The following is a 20,705-nucleotide window of genomic DNA, read 5'->3' as shown; positions in this document are numbered from 1 at the left end:
GTCAGAGAAGCAATAAACATTCTGTGTAAATGCACATTTTGTGATTTTATGCCGCTTCAGATTTGGTTTGTGTGTAAAGACGCCTTATGTGTGTGATAATCTGAGATCTGGGTTGTTATGAACTGATATTAAATGTGTAGTGAGTGTAATGGTCATTTCTGCTGGTTCTGGATCAGCTGTCCGGTGTGTGAAAGTGACCTTTCATGTGCTTTTGATTTTGTAAAGTGACTTTGAGCATCAGATAGAAGCGATATGATCATGCTTGAGGATGAATTAATATAGATTATCTAGTTAGTTTTCTTATGAAAAGATGTGACAGATGTAATATCTCATACTGCATATGTGACTGTGTGTGTGTTTTATTTTAAGACTAAGAAGTATTAGATGACAGTGTGATCTTCTGCTGATCATCTGATGGTGAATAAGGATCCACTACAGAGACTCAGTCAACAGAATCAACAGAGACTGAAGATACAGTGACTTCACTGTTAGAAATGAAGACTTCATGTAGATCTCAGCGATCCTCTGACAGACCTGATGAGGCGGCAGTGAAACACCTTTTATTTCACAGCAAATTACAGTTTCTCATTCATAGATTAATCATTTTATGTGTATAAACGCACAGTAACTCAAAAAGCTCTGAGTTTTGTCACAGAGTAAATAAAGAGCCTGAATATCTCTGTGTTTGTGTTGTACCAGCAGAGGGAGACAAAGACTGATGAAATATTCATTTTTCATAATTATGAGAAGAAGAAGAAACAGTTCAAGCTCACTTTTGGAAAACAATGGAAGCTCAAGTTTATACATAATGTTTTAATAATGGTTGCATTACATGTGTATTAATGTATTAAAGGGGTCATATGATGTGTTTTCATGTTTTCTTTTTCTTTAGTGTGTTATGCAGATGTTTTTGCATGTATAAGATCTACAAACTTACAAAGCTCAAAGTCTCCTACAAAAGATTTTGGTGCTCGAGCCCCTTTTTCAAAATGAATCAGAAGTGCCTCTCAAACAAATATCAATGATAATATTGTGGTCAATAAAACAAAATGCATTCGATTATAATTAACATGACAATGTGAACAAAACTAACGACAATTTATTATTTTTTCCGAAGTGTTAACAACTTAGTGTTAACTAATAATTGTTATAAACTGGTACTACCAACAAAATATGAGTGCATTCCTGGAGCTGGGCGTCGTTACACTCCATCCTCATGATCGCTTTCTGCAGGACTTTTACAGGCTTTCCTCAACTCACTGAAGTGACGTCGGTGTCCGGGTTAGCGCTAGCATGAGCCGTCAGGCAAGTGTTATTTAAATAAACTCCTGATGTACTTACAAACTTTCCAATGCCTCGTTTTATGAGTACAGAACCTATTTGTTTTACTGTAGAAGTTTGGTGCCATTCTGGGCATTATTAGTGGGGTAATTTACGAGATTCATCATTGGATCCATTAGCGCCTGCACTAAACCATCCGGCTGATATCTCTAAATAAGCTCTAACTGTAATAATGTTCATCCAAGGGGGAAAAGGCTTCTGGGGGTGTTTGGCTCGAGGTCATGGTGCAAAGGACCCTAGGTTAATTTTACTCCGAACCATCCCTTTAACCCTCTGGTTTTCTTCGGGGTCCTTTTAACCCGCAAATTACTTTTGCTGAATTTTAAAAAATGTTCTCTTTGTCCAAATGGCATGAAACTTTGTACGACTCTCAACCCTTAGTAGTTGATATCCTGGACCACCTGTCAAAAAATGATTGATTGACAGGTGCCCCGCCCCTTCCGGTGACATGTCCCGCCCCTTCCGGTGACATGTCCCGCCCCTTCCGGTGACAGGTGCCCGCCCCTTTTGGCATAGGATCAAAGGGATCAAAGAAGATGAGATGAGATCAAAGGAGATCAAAGGGCCTTTGAAGTGTTTTGACAGCTAGTTTTGATTTTTGATTGACAGGTTGACAGCTAGTTTTGATTTTTGATTGACAGGTTGACAGTTTGTTTCGGGTTTTGAAGTCTTTTGATGCCTTTTGATATGGACAGAAGGTTTTGAAGACACTGTGATTAAATAATTATGTCATATCTGACAGAAAGTCTGATTGTTTGATGCCTATTGATGCCTTTTGATATTGACAGAAAGTGTTATAACAATATGTCATGGTATCTGACAGCTAGTTTGATGCCTTTTGATATGGACAGAAAGTGTTATAACAATATGACATGGTATCTAACAGAAAGTTGAAGCCTTTTGATATGGACAGAAAGTGTTATAACAATATGACATGGTATCTAACAGAAAGTTGAAGCCTTTTGAACATGACAGTTAGTCTGTGTGTGCGTGTGTTTTTGAAGCTGGTATCACAGGATCCTCCTATTCCTGAACGCATCTGGGCTGTAATGTGAAAACTGATAAGGATAAACTGTGGAAGTTTATCTCACACACAAATGTTGAAAAGCCATTCAGTTCTTTTAAAAGAATATAAATGAAATGTATATAAAATAGCTTACTAAAACCTCACACCAAAAGTTTAAATAAAATGAGAGTCACAAAAAAAGTCTCTCAAAGCACCGTCTCAAAACATAAGAAGCGCTCGTGTCTCTCTCTCTGTGTGTGTGTGTGTGTGTGTGTGTGTGTGTCACGGGATTCCCCCTGCCACCCTTTGCATTTGAGCTCTGACATCTGAAACGTACTGTTCAGACACTGTGATTAAACAATTTCATACAAAAAAACATTCTATCCTTTAAAATAATTATCGTGCCAATTAAACTAAAGTTGAAAAAACGTACTGTTCTCATGCTAATTTAACTAAGGTTGAAAAAACTAGAAATGATATGTTGGCTTTAATTAACTATTTTATGTCAACCGGTCCCACATAACTGGGTTATGTTGGATTTATGTAACATTATTTATTTCAATAAACTTAAGTTAATTACATAAGGTTAATCCAATACCGTTTAGTTGAATAAGGTTAACAGTCTTAATTTTGTCCAAAACAATTAAGTTAATTAAGTTCAATTATCCTAAAATTAATATTTTTACATTCAACCAACACAAATAATCCAGTTTCATTATGAGTTTATTCAATGAATACATTCACTTTTTCTTTTTTTACAATTTTGTTTACATTTTTACAAACATTTCCAACGTGAACATGTACACAATATTTACTCTGTAAAGACTGCCTTCACTTTTCAAGAAAATAATTAAATAAATAATTTAAAAAAAGCATATTGCCTTTAGGTGAAAGGATTTATCAATCATTACTTATAAAGGTGTTCTGCAAAAAAAGCAGCAAACAATTTATCAGTTGTTTAAAACAAGACTATTATGCAAAGGAATGTAACATGGTTGATATTGAAACAAAAGTACTGTAACAGTCAACAGTGCAACATTATAGAAAGACCAGAAATGTTCCTAACCTCAGATTTCAAGAGTTTATTTTTCAGGCGTAAATAAGACCTGGCATCGAAGAACACACTTCTGCACATTGTTCAGGTTGTCATGTATTTAGATGCCTTAAATCATGATGCCAACATCTTTGTAAGGATCTGTAGCCTCTGCTCCTTCATGTTTGACCACATAGATTCCTAAGGTGGTCTTGCGTACTGAGGTTAGGACTTCATGTTCAACATCCTAAAAAAATACATAAAGTAACAATTAACAACAGATCAGGGGTGAAAGGGATAGTTGATTTTAGAGAAACATCCAATATTTTTTATAAATGTAAATAATTTACCATGCACTCCTTCACAAGGTTTGAGAGGGCCAGGTAAACAGCAAGTGCATTCAAGATGAATTCACCTTTTCCCAGTGGTGTCATTCTGAACAATGAGACAAATAAGCAGTGTTCAGAAGAATTAACACAAATTATGCCAAAGTTATTTCTACAAGAGCCAAAAAAAATATTATCTGCAACTGCATCTGTGAGGGCCTCAAAATTCAGAGAACCAGTACAATAAAAGTAATAAGTGGTTCTAAACCAAAAGCTTTGCTACAGAAAAGCCATTAAATAATCTTGGATGTCAGAGCTGTTCCAATTGTAGGTGCATAAATCACAAATCTGATGCTGCTGAGAAATAGGGTAAAGAGACGAACAAGCTCTGAAATTAAAACAGAATAAATCATGTACATATTAACATTCCAGAGCTTATATACAAAAATTCAAGGGATACCCAAAAGTTCTGTATTTTTTTTTTTTTACTGACATTTATGTCATTCAAACTCCCAAAGTCTTTTTTCCTATTTTTTACTGCTCATTTCTGTCATTACAATGACAGTCAATGGTGAATTCTTCTTCCGAAGCTTCAATAGCATCAAACAATTGCATGTGACTTTAGAAGCTTCAGAACAGGAACTCACCATTGACTTTAATTGCATGGACAGAAATGAGCAGTACAACCACATAATTTACCTTTTTAGTTAGAAAAGCGAAAAATAAAAGGGATTCGGTGACATGAAGCAGAGTAAATGATGTTCATCTTTGGGTATACTATTTTAATCTATAGTGAATTATTGTCAGATAAAAAATGATGAAGAATATAACAGAACATACCAGATCCATAACTGATAGGATGCTTATGATCTTCTTTACCGCTGTTCCTTCTGTCTTTTTGAAATTTTTGAGGAGCTGGGTTCAGAAATGAACAAAAAGGACAAATCAGGTTGGTTGCTGATAAATTTGAGTCTTTACAATATTATCATATACCAAGACTAACAGTATTTCTTTAACAGCATTTATCTGAATTACATCTAAAATACTTCAATTTATAATTTGGAATTGCATACAATAACCATCCAAGTAATTCATCACAGATGACATTACATTATAAAGACTTACCTCTAAAGAGTGCTGGCTATCTGTTATTAAATTCAGTGACGAAACGCAGATCTTCGATCATCTCATGTCTCCTGTGCGTAAATGTTCTGTCCATCAGCACATTGATAACCTGCACAAGTATTGAGCATATGTGGGACCACAGCGAATTCCATGTTTTAAAACTTTGTCTGTGTCCATGTACCAACCTGAAGTGTTTTAAAAGCTTAGATCTGGATGTTTGAGAAGAGCCACAATCTATGCACGTCACATGCAGGACTCCAAAATTCTGAGGAAACAAAAATGAAGATGTGAGTCAAATAATAATAATAATAATACAAAAAAATTAAAATAAACTGTAGTAAAATTATTTTGGATGACCTATTAAGCTTACCAGATGCTACAGTAGATGCCATCTTACTCGAGTCAGTGTCAAACGTGTTTATTGCCATATGCCTATGCATTCTGTGTTTCAAAAGTTTCAGAGTTATTATTTGACATTAAATAAAAATGCTCAACATTAAGGAAGTTATTAAAATGTATACTAAAACTAGATACAACTGCTGTATTGGGGCACAACATGGAGAAACTCTTCTTAACTAGCAATTTTATAAAAAAATAAGGTCATTTGCCATTTTTTGTATGGGTGAATTCAAATATTATCAAAGTTCAGCAAGTTTAAAAGATCACATAAGAGCTAAAAACCGCTAGCAGCTAACAACACCACTTGAGGACAAGTGCTAAAGCAACTTCAATAAATAGGCCTACCAACAAAAACAGCGATTGACTATTCTAATTTACTGACAGCCTCAATATTAAAGGATAGGAAGTAAAATAACTCACCTTTTGGTCCAGATAAATACAAAATGTTGATTGCAGCCTCCGTTTGAGCATGATTTGATTCCCACAAAATGGAGAACGAGTGCTAAGAGATGAGCTACGCATTAACGTTCTTTGAAATATTTGCGCATGCGCAAATATAGCTCCACCTGTTGACCAAAGTGCGGTACTGCAGCGGTAACACAACTGCATTTCGTTCATTTAACTTAAGTGAGTTGTGTAAATTTGAGAAATGACTTTTTCTAATTCTGTCAACACAACTGTTTTAGTTTTAATGCACAAACACAAGAACATTATTTAATTTGAGCATAGTTACATTTCTTTGGTTCAACAACAGCCATGTTTCATTTTTTAGAGTGAATATGCAAGTTTATCTCACACAAATGTTGAAAAGCCATTCAGTTCTTTTAAAAGAATATAAATAATATAAAATAAAGATCTTACTAAAACCTCACTCAAAAAGTTTAAATAAAATGGAGTCACAAAAGATCACAGAGTGTTTACTGAAGCGCCTCTCCAGCACAGCCCCGGCCTGAGTGGTGCGCGCGCCCTCCGCATTCTGACATCCCCCTCCTTCTGCTCCTCCACATTCCAGAGCACAGTGATAGTGAGAAACAGAGATTTTATCAAATAATGTATATTTCACACAAATAATATAAAATAACATCTTACTGAAACCAATTCTTTCAGTTTTAGATAAACAAAAGAATAAAAAATCATCTTACTTAAAACATTCTGTTCTTTAAAAGAATATAAATAAAGATCTTACTAAAACCTCACACAAAAAGTTGAAATAAATGTAGAACTATCCAGTTTAAATAAAATGGATTCACAAAAAAAAAAAAAAAAAAATGCAATGAGTTAAATGTTTATAGAGTTGAAGAAAAAACATAGGCCTACATGTTATGAAACAATCAGTTAAATGTTTAGAGAGTTGAAGAAAAAACATATACAGCTCATGAAACAACGCAATGTATGAAACGGGTTCACGAAAATAAAAAATCATCTTACATGTTTAGAAATCAGGGCCCTCTGGCCTCTCTTTACACCAGCGTTTGACCTGCGGAGCTTTCAAAAAGCACCAGCCAAAGGGTGTGTGTGTGGGTGTGTGTGTGTGTGTGTGTGTGTGTGTGTGTCAGAGAGTCATACAAATTCAGCGATCGGGATATCAGGTGCTGAGTTTATTTATGAGAAGTATAATCTTAAAAGTTTAAATGATATCGTTTAAAAACAAAAGACTGTTTAAATAAAATCTTTAAAGTTTGAATACATTCATATCTTCTATTTATCTTTTAGAAGATTACTGTAATGATTTTGTGTAACGGTAATTAAACAATGTCTGTTCAAAAACTGTACTTAACTGTACTATACATAATTTTTCGTCCGTGTGGAGTTTCAATTTTGATGGCTTTCCATAGCCATGATGATTTTTGTACCGTAACCGCATATTCGATCATGTACACCTAAACACGACCATCACAGAAAACTATAAAATAATTTAATATCATTTCTAAGCTGTATTGCACGCGCGCACACACACGGTTCTAAAAAATGAACTAATCTCTATGTGCATCATGTCACAGCGTATGTAATGTTAGTCTGCTAACGCCTTTCCAGCGCCAAAGTTTTGTTCGTACTAAATTTATTTCAAAGCATAATCGTAAAAGTTTAAATATGATCTTTTAAAATTAAAAGACTGTTTAAATGAAATCTTTAAAGTTTGAATACATTCATATCTTCTATTTATCTTTTAGAAGATTACTGTAATGATGTTGTTTAACGGTGACCCTAAAGTATAATTGTTATTAAACAATGTCTGTTCAAAATCTTTAGATGGTTGAAAAACTGTACTTAGTCGTCTTAAATCTCATTTATATGAAAAGATTCAATCAGCATTTTTTGTCCATGCTGGGGTTTCAATTTTTATGGTGGGGGCTTACCATAGCCATAATGATTTTTGTACCGTAACTGCATATTCGATCATGTACACCTAAACATGACCATCACAGAAAACTACATTTGTACATTTTTCAAAAATGAAATAAATAAATAAAGCAAAAAAGTATGCTTAGGCATCTTAGATCTTAGATCTTTTGTCCGTTGTTTTTAAGAAATCCGAGGACTCTACATTGCTCTTATTTACACTAAGTTTGTATCATCTGGAAAATCACTACACAATTTCAGAGACGCGATGTGCCTCTGTGGTCCATGACACGGCATAAGTCAAGTTGGCGAATATTTAATTTTACTCGTCTTAATTCAAATCACGATCTTACTGGTAGCTATGATCTATTACACGTATAAGATCATTTTTACTTGTAACTCCCAAACTATCCTTAATCAGTGTGGAAACACACAGGGTGAAACCCTTTACTGAGAATATACTATCGATTATTGACTCAAAATATATGTAGAAGTTTAAATCCGGTGTTTAAAATCTGTCTGGTGGCCGTATGAATAGACTTTGGGGAGAGCTGATGATACTATAGCAGGAAGCATGCCCTTTGACCTCCTTGATTTTGGAGACTTTTTGGTTAAAGACCCTACAAGTTAGTTCTCCCAAAAGAATTTCTCCCATCTAGCGGTGAAATTGTATTTTGCATTTTAACGAATAGTGCTCTCTAGCGCTTCGCTTTTCAAATGCATGTTGCAACTGCGGTAGCCGTTATGTGCCAAGAAGCTATGACAACATGTCTTCCAATAGCACATCATCGAGTTTAAATACATGTTCTACTGTTATGCTGCCTATATAATGATTTACACAACCAAGCAATGAAAAAATCTTGTCATTTAGACCGTAACTTTGACTTAACTGTCGAGAAGAAAGCAGGCAACTTCCCTTTCAAAGTCTTTCTCCTTCATTAGCTCTTTCCACCTGGGAAAAGCTATCCCGATATTTATTTACATCCCGATATTTTCAAATTTTTAAATTTTCCGGGGTAGTGACAAGCGCCTCTCACTGATCTCCTTGTCCACTTTAGCTGGTCTCAGGCAGCCGGCTCTGAACGAACACGCGTTGATGAAACGTGTTGAGGTAGGCTAGTGCTTTTTGTCCCTCTCTGCCATTATAGTTTTTCAAGATGGCGGAACGACATGGAAGCTTCCATGGACTTACCCGCCCCATGTAAATAAAGATAAGAAATGTTTCGCTTACAAGGATAAGTCAGATCATTGGCAGAGGTCATTTTACACCAATAAGGATATATTTATGAATAAAGACAATGATTTAAGCTAATAAAATACCATTTTTCAACCGAGCGAATCTGTACATGAGAGGCCTTCAGAAGTCATAACTTCAGGGGTAGGTCAGTTGGCGAAAACACTGCATGTGTAAAAATCAAATACTGTATTACACTTTTCAAAGTTACAATAAAAAGACCTGTTGTGTTCTGACACAAGGCCATTAACTCGTTCTTTTTGCTTTATAAATGTATTTTGCTTATTTCTACAAATATCAACCTGATAAATATGGACTGAATACACGATTAAACAAGATAATTTTTAAGAAAAAAAAAGAAAAACAGTGTTTTAAAATTCAACTAAACCATGATACCAGATGATTTTTTGACAGTTTTCGGCATAGTTTCAGGCATAGTGCAATGTTCGAGAAATCTAATATCGGTGTAATCTTTGCGAGATCTCACTCACAATGCACAACTTTGTGTTGGCTGATCCAGACATAGCTTTACTAAAAGAAAATATTATGGAAGTCATTTTTAAACTGTTATGGCTTCATGTTGATTTAAAGTTTTTTGTTTGTTTGTTATTAACTAATACCTTTATCTTTTTAACTAACACTTTAACATCCAGCACAAAAGTAAAGAGATGTATGAGCTAAGGATGTTCTCTGACCCCAAATAAACAGATAATGGAATGTTCACAATACAGTAAGATATTCTCCTACTTAGTATGTGCGTAAATATTTGTGCTTAAATCTATTTTTACACACCATAGTGATGCAAAGTTCCACATCCTATGGACTAACTTTCAAACATAATCTTATTCTTTATCTTTAAGATTCAAAAGACCAAATCACTAAGAATTTGTGATACACAAAAGTTTCCAAATTATGGTTTTATTACTCCACTAGATTTAGTCATCTTGTTCAGATAGCAGACGACACTGGTTCACATTTTGTATGTTGGCCTGTATGGGTTTTAGGTGTAGATGTTTCTTTGAGAGCCGTCAACATTCAGTGTTTATAGAAATAGAAATAAATGACGATGAAGAATTTAAGTGATAGTCTTTCTGTTTGAGAACTACATTGATACTTTGTTTAGGGCAACTTTCCCTCTATCTACGAATCACACAAAGTATGAGTAACAAAGTTACACTTAAACTATTGCACAGAGAGATGCATATTCATCAAAACTTGAAGCTGTTAAACAAAGTTCCACACTTTAGTGAAACCTGCAGATAAAATTGCACCAAAAGTAAATTCTAATTCTTCATCATCATGAGCCATTTAAAACAAATACAGAAAAGCCACTATAGTGATCAGTTTTAGTTTTTGAATGTCTGTAATTGACATCTTGTTTCTTTTTGTTTTTGTACAGTTTGCAAAAAGTATATAGTCTCAGAGTGTGGCCAAACATGTTCATATAGGAATGTATGAAAAACATGAAAAACTAAAAATATACTCATACATAAATATATATACCATACACAAATCATTTCTTAACTAAGCAACTGTTTCTTAAATGATCAGATGTTAACATCACCATATATTGTTTTTCCTACCATGATTGTAGTAACTATTGTCCCACCATTCTTCTGGTCAATTGTTAAGTTAACCTGATTAGGGTTCTGAATTAATGGTTGTCCGAATGATGTAGAATTATTATTAGTAGTATTATTAGGCTGCTGATTTGTCATGTTTCCAGAATGTGTTTGAACGCTCAGCGTTTGAACGTCACCATCTGTAAAAAAAAATTAACAATTAAATACACAACCAAAACCATGTAAACATTATAGTAAAGCTTAAGATCGAGAAACATATTGACTACTAACAAAGTAAATTATAAATCTTTTCCTACGTTTGATAATCTTTTTTCTAATTTTTTTCACTATGGACTTGATCCTTTTTAATGCTGTTTTCTCTCCATATTTATTCTGTAGTTCCTCTACTGTGTCTTCCAACCTTCCTGTTGTTCTTCTCCAGCTGTGTTAACCAAAGACAAACAGTTAGAAGAATAAAATGTATGTACAATAGCGAAAATAAAGTTGGTCATTAGTTGTTAGGGTCAGATACACCTGCAGACACATTCATACACAGGAGCCGCTGAGAGCGAGTTCCAGCTGATAACGGTCATAAAGTGTGAGATAAGGTACAAGTAGCTAAACTAAACATTTCATATTTGACATAAATGTTTTGAGAAATGTTAAACAACGACAAAAATAATCAGGCAAACTAATCAACTTTTTTCTAATTTCACCGGTTTGAACTTAAAATAGGCCTATATAATACATGTGATTTAATGTGAGAGGAGAAGAAACAAATAACAGCCATTTTCATCATATTAGGCATAAGATTAATAATGAATGTGTACATATTGTGAATTAATTTAATAAACATATTTACCTAACAATCCATAGCCTTCAGTAAATTAAGGCTAGACAAAGTTGGTTTAAAAAAGGCTTAAAAGTGTGGGGGTCAAAAATAAGTGTCATTTGGAACTCTTTTATAGTTATTTTTTATCAAAAAATATGTTGATAATGATTAAAAAGAGAGCGTCTGGTGCTCAGAAATACATTCTACAATGATATATGTGTCTTCATTAAATGTCTATTTTTTATTCTATTCTTTAATCCACACATAAAATAGGTTTTTATACCTGCTCAAGTACTTCTTGATGAGTTTCTTCTGTATTAAACAGCGAATCCTCTCAGTCAGATCGTCGCAAGATCTCAGGAATCCTCTCACACTGCTCGTGTTCACGCGCTCCATCGCTGCACTTCCGTCATATGCATATGCCTTTAATCCTATACAGCTGTTTAATAATAATAATAATAATAATAACTTTAATTTATATAGCGTCTTTCACAGAACCCAAGGACGCTTAACAAATAACAAGAGAGCGGTGTGAAGTCAGGGGAGCTAAAGCCCATAGGCCTCAGTGAAGAGGTGTGCTTTAAGCGATGACGACACCCCTATTCACCCCCTCCAGCAGGGCGGGGTGACCTGTTGTCCTGATAAATATTTCAGGACATTGCACGCTCTAGCTCTAGTCTAGCTCTACTAGCCTCGGACTGCTGCGCTACTGCATCATCTCATTGATCAAAGCCCGCTTCAACATTTGCCTGAACCTGACGCAAACTACGCTTCTTCGTCTCAAGCTTCTGACCCAAAACCACAAACTTCCGCGCACAAACCCTGTGCCGCAAGGACTCACTCAGGAGATTCCAGGAACATTCCAGGAACGAAAAGCATCTTTCATCATCGAATAGTATTCGAAAAGCTGAAAAAATGGCGACGCAAAACCTGATGGAGAACGACTCCCCGTTGAGTCCTGGCGATGCGGGGCACAAGTATCATCCGGCGTGTGAGTGCGCCACGGGCAAAGAGTGTCCTTTAAGAGCTACATTGGACTCTATGTTTAAAGATCATTTTAGAGGCCAAATGGTTGGCTTGATGCACAGGATCATCGATGCTGCGTGTGGTATGAACAACGATTGTGCGCAGGATACCAAACGTGTGACAAATCTCAAAAATGAAATGGATGTAGTAAGAGGCTTGATAAAGTCATGGCCTGATGTAACACCCATGTTTTTTAACGGCAAAGAGCCGAACGGCGTAATCCTCAGAAAGGTTCTGGATGTGTTGCATGAATGTTGTGACGAATTTGGATTTGACGAAATACTCGCTATTTGTACATTCGTAACGGATCTCTGTGTGTCACTGGTGTCAAAAAATGCAAAAACTGACGTTGGTGAAATAGTTGAAAGTCTGGTCAACTACACCCTAGAGCAAGACATGATAGCCTGCAGAGATTTTCTATTCTGGTTAGACCATCTGTAAATGTCGTTATTGTTTTACTTTATGTACGTAATGCCGATCTATCATTTTCTTCACTACTTCAATGTATACTCGAAAGTATAAATGTTGAAATAAAAATTTCTGAATGAAAAAAATGTCTGAGTTCATAAAAATAGTATGACACAACTTATTCTTTAGGAGATATTAAATACATAATAATAATAATATTTAGAATAATATTTAGAATAATTAAATATTTCAATATTTGTTTTCTGCATTTTAATTACTGTATCCCCGAGCTGGCAACCATTTCCAAGATGTGAATACCTGAAATTATGTGGTGATTTTTCAATTTTTGAAATTGTGTTGAACAAAATTTGATTTTGTTCTTAGCATCGGTTCCTGCATCATAGAGGGTATTAAATAAGATTAATAAGATTATGTGTTCTGTCATGGACGACTAGACACTAGTCATGGGATGTCCAGCAGAGAGAAGGGCTTGAGTGGACACGCCCTGTGGTCACATTTTGAGTTTATATGAAACAGGGTTTATATGAAATTTTCGTCCTCTCACTCTGCCTTTTCCCCGCTTCGCAACGTAGCCATCCTACAGCTTTCCGCCCCTGCGACACACGTAACATCGACCAATTCAGGCCAAATGGAGGAGCAGGTGGGTTACTTAAACACGGCATTCAGCAACCTGGCCCTCTCCAGTCCCATTTCCTCCCGTGGAGTTGAGGATATGTCTCACCAGCGCCCTCCGGCTTGTCACAATCCTGGCATGCGTCGGAAACAGGAACGCCTTGACACCTTTCAGAATTGGACTCTTACTACAGTAACTCCAGCCGAGCTTGCCAAAAGTGGTTTCTACTACCTTGGCCAGGGCGACAGAGTGGCTTGCTTCAGTTGTGGAGGCCAGCTTAGCAACTGGGAACCGGGAGATTGTGCAGTATCAGAACACCAGAGGCATTACCCCAACTGCCGCTTCGTTCAAGGTGACCGTGCAGATAATGTACCTTTATCTGGTGGCGGCCTTTCCAATGTATCTAACTCTGCAATGCAACAGTGTGAAGAAAGGTTGCTCACATTTGTCAACTGGCCCTCAAGAATAACTGTTCGACCAGACCAATTGGCTAAGGCTGGTTTTTACTATGTTGGTTGTAATGATGACGTGAAGTGCTTTTGTTGTGATGGTGGACTCAGATGTTGGGAGTCTGGTGATGATCCATGGGTAGAACATGCTAAGTGGTTTCCAAGATGTGAATACCTGCTGCAAGAAAAGGGCCAAGAGTTTGTTCATCACATTCAAGCAAGATTTCCAAGACTATTTGAACAGCTATTGACTAATGGAGACAGCAACTCGAGAGAATTTGTGAGAGAACAAGAGAACAATCCTGTGGTGAAGCAAACCGTTCAAAGCAAAATCCTCGCAAGTGGAGAAAATTACGAAACCGTTCAAGAGTTGGTGTCTGATTTACTAAGTGCAGAAGATGAGAAGAGAGAGGAGGAGCGAGAAAGTAAGTTTCTTACTTTTCTTAAGAAACATCATCTTGCCATGTCACAGCACCTAAAAAGTGTGCAGAGCTTAATGGACCATCTTCTAGAGGAGAACGTCATCTCACAGAAAGAGTATGGCATTATTCGTAACTGCACTACAGTCAAGCAGCAGACAGGGCAGCTCATTGAGTTAGTCCTGTCGAAAGGAAATGCAGCAGCAGAGGTCTTCCGCAACTGGATCAAGAAGAATTATGTCTGCCTGCTGAGAGAACTGATGGCCCAGACAAATGAAGCTGCATCACCGAGTCAAGATCTTTCAGACTTGCCTATGGAGGAACAGTTAAGAAGACTTCAAGAGGAGCGCACATGCAAAGTTTGCATGGATAAGGAAGTGAACATTGTCTTCATCCCCTGTGGTCACCTAGTTGTGTGCAAAGAATGCGCGCCTTCTCTGAGCAAGTGCCCCATATGTAGAGGCTTGGTCAAAGGCGCTGTCCGTACTTTCCTATCATAAAGTTTTCCTATCATTTGGATTTGCAAATTTACATTTAACTTGATGAATAAAAACAATGATACAACAAGTCATGCCGCCAGAGAGAAGTTTATTATTTTCACTCAATCCAGTTACAAAATCTGATTAAACATTACACGTTTAAAACATATGCATGAGTGAATTGTTCACCATAAGTTCTGTAACAAACATTTAGAAAGTAGTTAGGATGTATTTCATTTTGCGCATGCTTTAAGTTAATTTGACCAACTATTAAGATGTTAAAGTCCATAGACCTTTAGCGCATTGTTAAAATTAAAATCAATATCGCATTAAACGCATCATTACCGAATTCAGAGGTGTTTAATAACTTCAATAGTTATCAAGCACCAGCTGATTTAAGTTTTTCTTCAAACAAAAGTAATTTTCTGATAAATCATCGTACACCTACATGTGTTTTGTTGTATGCACAGATTTTGTTGGTCGCTTATAGAAAGATGCGTCCTTGTTTCGCGGTATTTTTAAAAACATAGAACCAGAGAACCTTGTGCGGGATTCTATATCCGCATAAAGGTTAAAATATAAAATATACATTTTAGCACTATTTAAAAACTAGGACGGTATAATAATATAATGTAAATGTCTCACGTGAAGATGATGGTTTAAACCATCATTTTATCACATCAAGCCAATTCATGCGAATACTGTCGTATATGAACAAAGAGAAGACCTAGAGTTCACTAACATTACAGCTAACTGTAGGAAACAGATATCCGGGGGAAAGTGTAAAGAAAACGGCATACAAAACATTACAATCACACCCGGCAATACGATAAGTGTTACGCTAGTGGTGTTAAAAAATTTGCAAACAATTTCATGCAAACATGAAATGCAAACAAAATCTTTTAAACAAAGTCTTGTTTCAGAGTCGGTATGCTCCGGTGAAAACTATGTGACTTGTGTGAACTTTGATGAGGCCGATAACAATAGCGCTGTTAAACGGTTCAATAACAATGTTAAATCAACAAGAATCCAACTCTAATGCAACTGAGCTTGTTTCACATATAACTGTTGATTGTTAGATATAATAGTTAGATGATTTATCTAACCATTGAAATTTACGATATGTTAAAACATTTCGGCATTTATTATGCCGAATAAAAAGAAGATCATAAAAAGAAGAACAATTATTAAGACATAAAACACAACGTCTGTATTCTGGATTGGGCCTAAAAGGCCGATGCATAAAACTCAAATTATTGGTGTGGACAGAATAAAAAATGAATCAACCCTCCTTTCACGTAAAAATACCACGTATCAACTGTAATTCTTTAGCTTAACTGTTGTTTTGTCACACACACACAAAATAACTGTGTAATAATAACAAAATAAGTGTAAAGTTAGACGAGTTTGAAGTGTAATATTCACCTTTCACGTCGATGTTTCGTATAGACATAGCAGAAAGATGTTCTAAAAGAAATATGATTTGTTTAGTCTTAAACACTCTCGTGAAGGACCGTCATTTAATTATCTTTATGCAATATTTGTTCATGTTTTTCATACATTCCTATATGAACATGTTTGGCCACACTCTGAGACTATATACTTTTTGCAAACTGTACAAAAACAAAAAGAAACAAGATGTCAATTACAGACATTCAAAAACTAAAACTGATCACTATAGTGGCTTTTCTGTATTTGTTTTAAATGGCTCATGATGATGAAGAATTAGAATTTACTTTTGGTGCAATTTTATCTGCAGGTTTCACTAAAGTGTGGAACTTTGTTTAACAGCTTCAAGTTTTGATGAATATGCATCTCTCGGTGCAATAGTTTAAGTGTAACTTTGTTACTCATACTTTGTGTGATTCGTAGATAGAGGGAAAGTTGCCCTAAACAAAGTATCAATGTAGTTCTCAAACAGAAAGACTATCACTTAAATTCTTCATCGTCATTTATTTCTATAAACACTGAATGTTGACGGCTCTCAAAGAAACATCTACACCTAAAACCCATACAGTCCAACATACAAAATGTGAACCAGTGTCGTCTGAACAAGATGACTAAATCTAGCGGAGCAATAAAACCATCAATTTGGAAACTTTTGTGTATCACAAATTCTTAGTGATTTGTTTTTTTTGAATCTTAAAGATAAAGAATAAGATTATGTTTACAAGTTAGTCCATAGGATGTGGAACTTTGCATCACTATGGTGTGTAAAAATAGATTTAAGCACAAATATTTACACACATACTAAGTAGGAGAATATCTTACTGTATTGTGAACATTCCATTATCTGTTTATTTGGGGTCAGAGAACATCCTTAGCTCATACATCTCTTTACTTTTGTGCTGGATGTTAAAGTGTGTTAGTTAAAAAGATAAAGGTATTAGTTAATAACAAACAAACAAAAAACTTTAAATCAACATGAAGACATAATATTAATAAATAAAATATGGTTTACAATTACAGTACAATGACTTCCATAATATTTTCTTTTAGTAAAGCTATGTCTGGATCAGCCAACACAAAGTTGTGCCTTGTGAGTGAGATCTCGCAAAGATTACACCGATATTAGATTTCTCGAACATTGCACTATGCCTGAAACTCAGTAATCAACATGCATTTATGTAGGACTGGTATCATGGTTTAGTTGAATTTTAAAACACTGTTTTTTCTTAAAAATTATCTTGTTTAATCGTGTATTCAGTCCATATTTATCAGGTTGATATTTGTAGAAATAAGCAAAATACATTTATAAAGCAAAAATGACCAGTTAATGGCCTTGTGTCAGAACACAACAGGTCTTTTTATTGTAACTTTGAAAAGTGTAATACAGTATTTGATTTTTACACATGCAGTGTTTTCGCCAACTGACCTACCCCTGAAGTTATGACTTCTGAAGGCCTCTCATGTACAGATTCGCTCGGTTGAAAAAATGGTATTTTATTAGCTAAAATCATTGTCTTTATTCATAAATATATCCTTATTGGTGTAAAATGACCTCTGCCAATGATCTGACTTATCCTTGTAAGCGAAACATTTCTTATCTTTATTTACATGGGGCGGGTAAGTCCATGGAAGCTTCCATGTCGTTCCGCCATCTTGAAAAACTATAATGGCAGAGAGGGACAAAAAGCACTAGCCTACCTCAACACGTTTCATCAACGCGTGTTCGTTCAGAGCCGGCTGCCTGAGACCAGCTAAAGTGGACAAGGAGATCAGTGAGAGGCGCTTGTCACTACCCCGGAAAATTTAAAAATTTGAAAATATCGGGATGTAAATAAATATCGGGATAGCTTTTACCAGGTGGAAAGAGCTAATGAAGGAGAAAGACTTTGAAAGGGAAGTTGCCTGCTTTCTTCTCGACAGTTAAGTCAAAGTTACGGTCTAAATGACAAGATTTTTTCATTGCTTGGTTGTGTAAATCATTATATAGGCAGCATAACAGTAGAACATGTATAGTTAAACTCGATGATGTGCTATTGGAAGACATGTTGTCATAGCTTCTTGGCACATAATGGTTACCGTAGTTGAAATCCGTATTTGAAAAGCGAAGCGCTAGAGAGCATTCGTTAAAATGCATAATACAATTTCACCGCTAGATGGGAGAAATCTTTAACAAAAAAGCCTCCAAAATCAAGGAGGTCAAACGGCATGCTTCCTGCTATAGTATCATCAGCTCTCCCCAAAGTCTATTCATACGGCCACCAGACAGATTTTAAACACCGGATTTAAACTTCTACATATATTTTGAGTCAATAACCGATAGTATATTCTCAGTAAAGGGTTTCACCCTGTGTGTTTCCACACTGATTAAGGATAGTTTGGGAGTTACAAGTAAAAATGATATTATACGTGTGATAGATCATAGCTACCAGAAAGATCATGATTTGAATTAAGACGAGTAAAATTAAATATTCGCCAACTTGACTTATGCCGTGTCATGGACCACAGAGGCACATCTCTGAAATTGTGTAGTGATTTTCCAGATGATACAAACTTAGTGTAAATAAGAGCAATGTAGAGTCCTCGGATTTCTTAAAAACAACACAACATTGTGACAAACTTTGACAATATGTTGTATGGACAAAAGATCTAAGATCTAAGACGCCTAAGCATACTTTTTTGCTTTATTTATTTCATTTTTGAAAAATGTACAAATGTAGTTTTCTGTGATGGTCATGTTTAGGTGTACATGATCGAATATGCAGTTACGGTACAAAAATCATTATGGCTATGGAAAGCCCCCACCATAAAGATTGAAACCCCAGCATGGACAAAAAATGCTGATTGAATCTTTTCATATAAATGAGATTTAAGACGACTAAGTACAGTTTTTGAACAGACATTGTTTAATTACCGTTACACAAAATCATTACAGTAATCTTCTAAAAGATAAATAGAAGATATGAATGTATTCAAACTTTAAAGATTTTATTTAAACAGTCTTTTGTTTTTAAAAGATATCATTTAAACTTTTAAGATTATACTTCTCATAAATAAACTCAGCACCTGATATCCCGATCGCTGAATTTGTGTGACTCTCTGACACACACACACACACACACACACACACACACACACACACACACACACACACACACACACACACACCCTTTGGCTGGTGCTTTTTGAAAGCTCCGCAGGTCAAACGCTGGTGTAAAGAGAGGCCAGAGGGCCCTGATTTCTAAACATGTAAGATGATTTTTTATTTTCGTGAACCCGTTTCATACATTGCGTTGTTTCATGAGCTGTATATGTTTTTTCTTCAACTCTCTAAACATTTAACTGATTGTTTCATAACATGTAGACCTATGTTTTTTCTTCAACTCTATAAACATTTAACTCATTGCATTTTTTTTTTTGTGAATCCATTTTATTTAAACTGGATAGTTCATTTATTTCAACTTTTTGTGTGAGGTTTTAGTAAGATCTTTATTTATATTATTTTAAAGAACAGAATGTTTTAAGTAAGATGATTTTTTTATTCTTTTGTTTATCTAAAACTGAAAGAATTGGTTTCAGTAAGATGTTATTTTATATTATTGTATATTATATTATTTGTGTGAAATATACATTATTTGATAAAATCTCTGTTTCTCACTATCACTGTGCTCTGGAATGTGGAGGAGCAGAAGTAGGGGGATGTCAGAATGCGGAGGGCGCGCGCACCACTCAGGCCGGGGCTGTGCTGGAGAGGCGCTTCAGTAAACACTCTGTGATCTTTTGTGACTCCATTTTATTTAAACTTTTTGAGTGAGGTTTTAGTAAGATCTTTATTTTATATTATTTATATTCTTTTAAAAGAACTGAATGGCTTTTCAACATTTGTGTGAGATAAACTTCCATAGTTTTTTCAACCTTAGTTAAATTAGCATGAGAACAGTACGTTTTTTCAACTTTAGTTTAATTGGCACGATAATTATTTTAAAGGATAGAATGTTTTTTTGTATGAAATTGTTTAATCACAGTGTCTGAACAGTACGTTTCAGATGTCAGAGCTCAAATGCAAAGGGTGGCAGGGGGAATCCCGTGACACACACACACACACACACAGAGAGAGACACGAGCGCTTCTTATGTTTTGAGACGGTGCTTTGAGAGACTTTTTTTGTGACTCTCATTTTATTTAAACTTTTGGTGTGAGGTTTTAGTAAGATCTTTATAAACATTTCATTTATATTGTTTTAAAAGAACTGAATGGTTTTTCAACGTTTGTGTGAGATAAACTTCCACAGTTTATCCTTATCAGTTTTCACATTACAGCCCAGATGCGTTCAGGAATAGGAGGATCCTGTGATACCAGCTTCAAAAACACACGCACACACAGACTAACTGTCATGTTCAAAAGGCTTCAACTTTCTGTTAGATACCATGTCATATTGTTATAACACTTTCTGTCCATATCAAAAGGCATCAAACTAGCTGTCAGATACCATGTCATATTGTTATAACACTTTCTGTCAATATCAAAAGGCATCAAACTAGCTGTCAGATACCATAACATATTGTTATAACACTTTCTGTCAATATCAAAAGGCATCAAACAATTAAAACTAGCTGTCATAGCCATGACATAATTATTATAACACT

General features: G+C 35.4%; 2 protein-coding genes and 1 long non-coding RNA gene across 4 annotated transcripts in view; 2 read left to right on the top strand and 1 right to left on the bottom strand.

Moving 5' to 3' along the window:
- Nucleotides 1–20,705, top strand: part of LOC311302519 (uncharacterized protein) — a 1,110,603-nt gene that overhangs the window by 464,126 nt on the left and 625,772 nt on the right. The window lies entirely within an intron of this gene.
- On the bottom strand, nucleotides 3,053–5,962 carry LOC311302584. Of its 2 annotated transcripts, XR_014629599.1 has the most exons (7): nucleotides 5,651–5,962; nucleotides 5,202–5,272; nucleotides 5,017–5,096; nucleotides 4,832–4,940; nucleotides 4,547–4,621; nucleotides 3,731–3,815; nucleotides 3,053–3,627 (listed from the first exon to the last, which is right to left on the bottom strand). It is a non-coding gene; the product is annotated as an uncharacterized lncRNA (long non-coding RNA). The 2 variants fall into 2 exon arrangements; XR_014629600.1 differs by lacking the exon at nucleotides 4,832–4,940 and having other exon boundaries at nucleotides 5,651–5,958.
- On the top strand, nucleotides 13,177–14,634 carry LOC311302358 (putative inhibitor of apoptosis; the record flags this gene model as incomplete). The annotated part of the gene is made up of 1 exon (XM_084428174.1): nucleotides 13,177–14,634. One exon carries the CDS (start codon nucleotides 13,177–13,179, stop codon nucleotides 14,632–14,634), a length of 1,458 nt encoding a protein of 485 aa, XP_084284300.1.

This window comes from Rutilus rutilus, assembly GCF_951802725.1.
Source record: "Rutilus rutilus genome assembly, chromosome: 13".
NCBI lineage: Eukaryota > Metazoa > Chordata > Actinopteri > Cypriniformes > Leuciscidae > Rutilus > Rutilus rutilus.
This window is presented reverse-complemented; position numbering and strand designations above follow the sequence as displayed.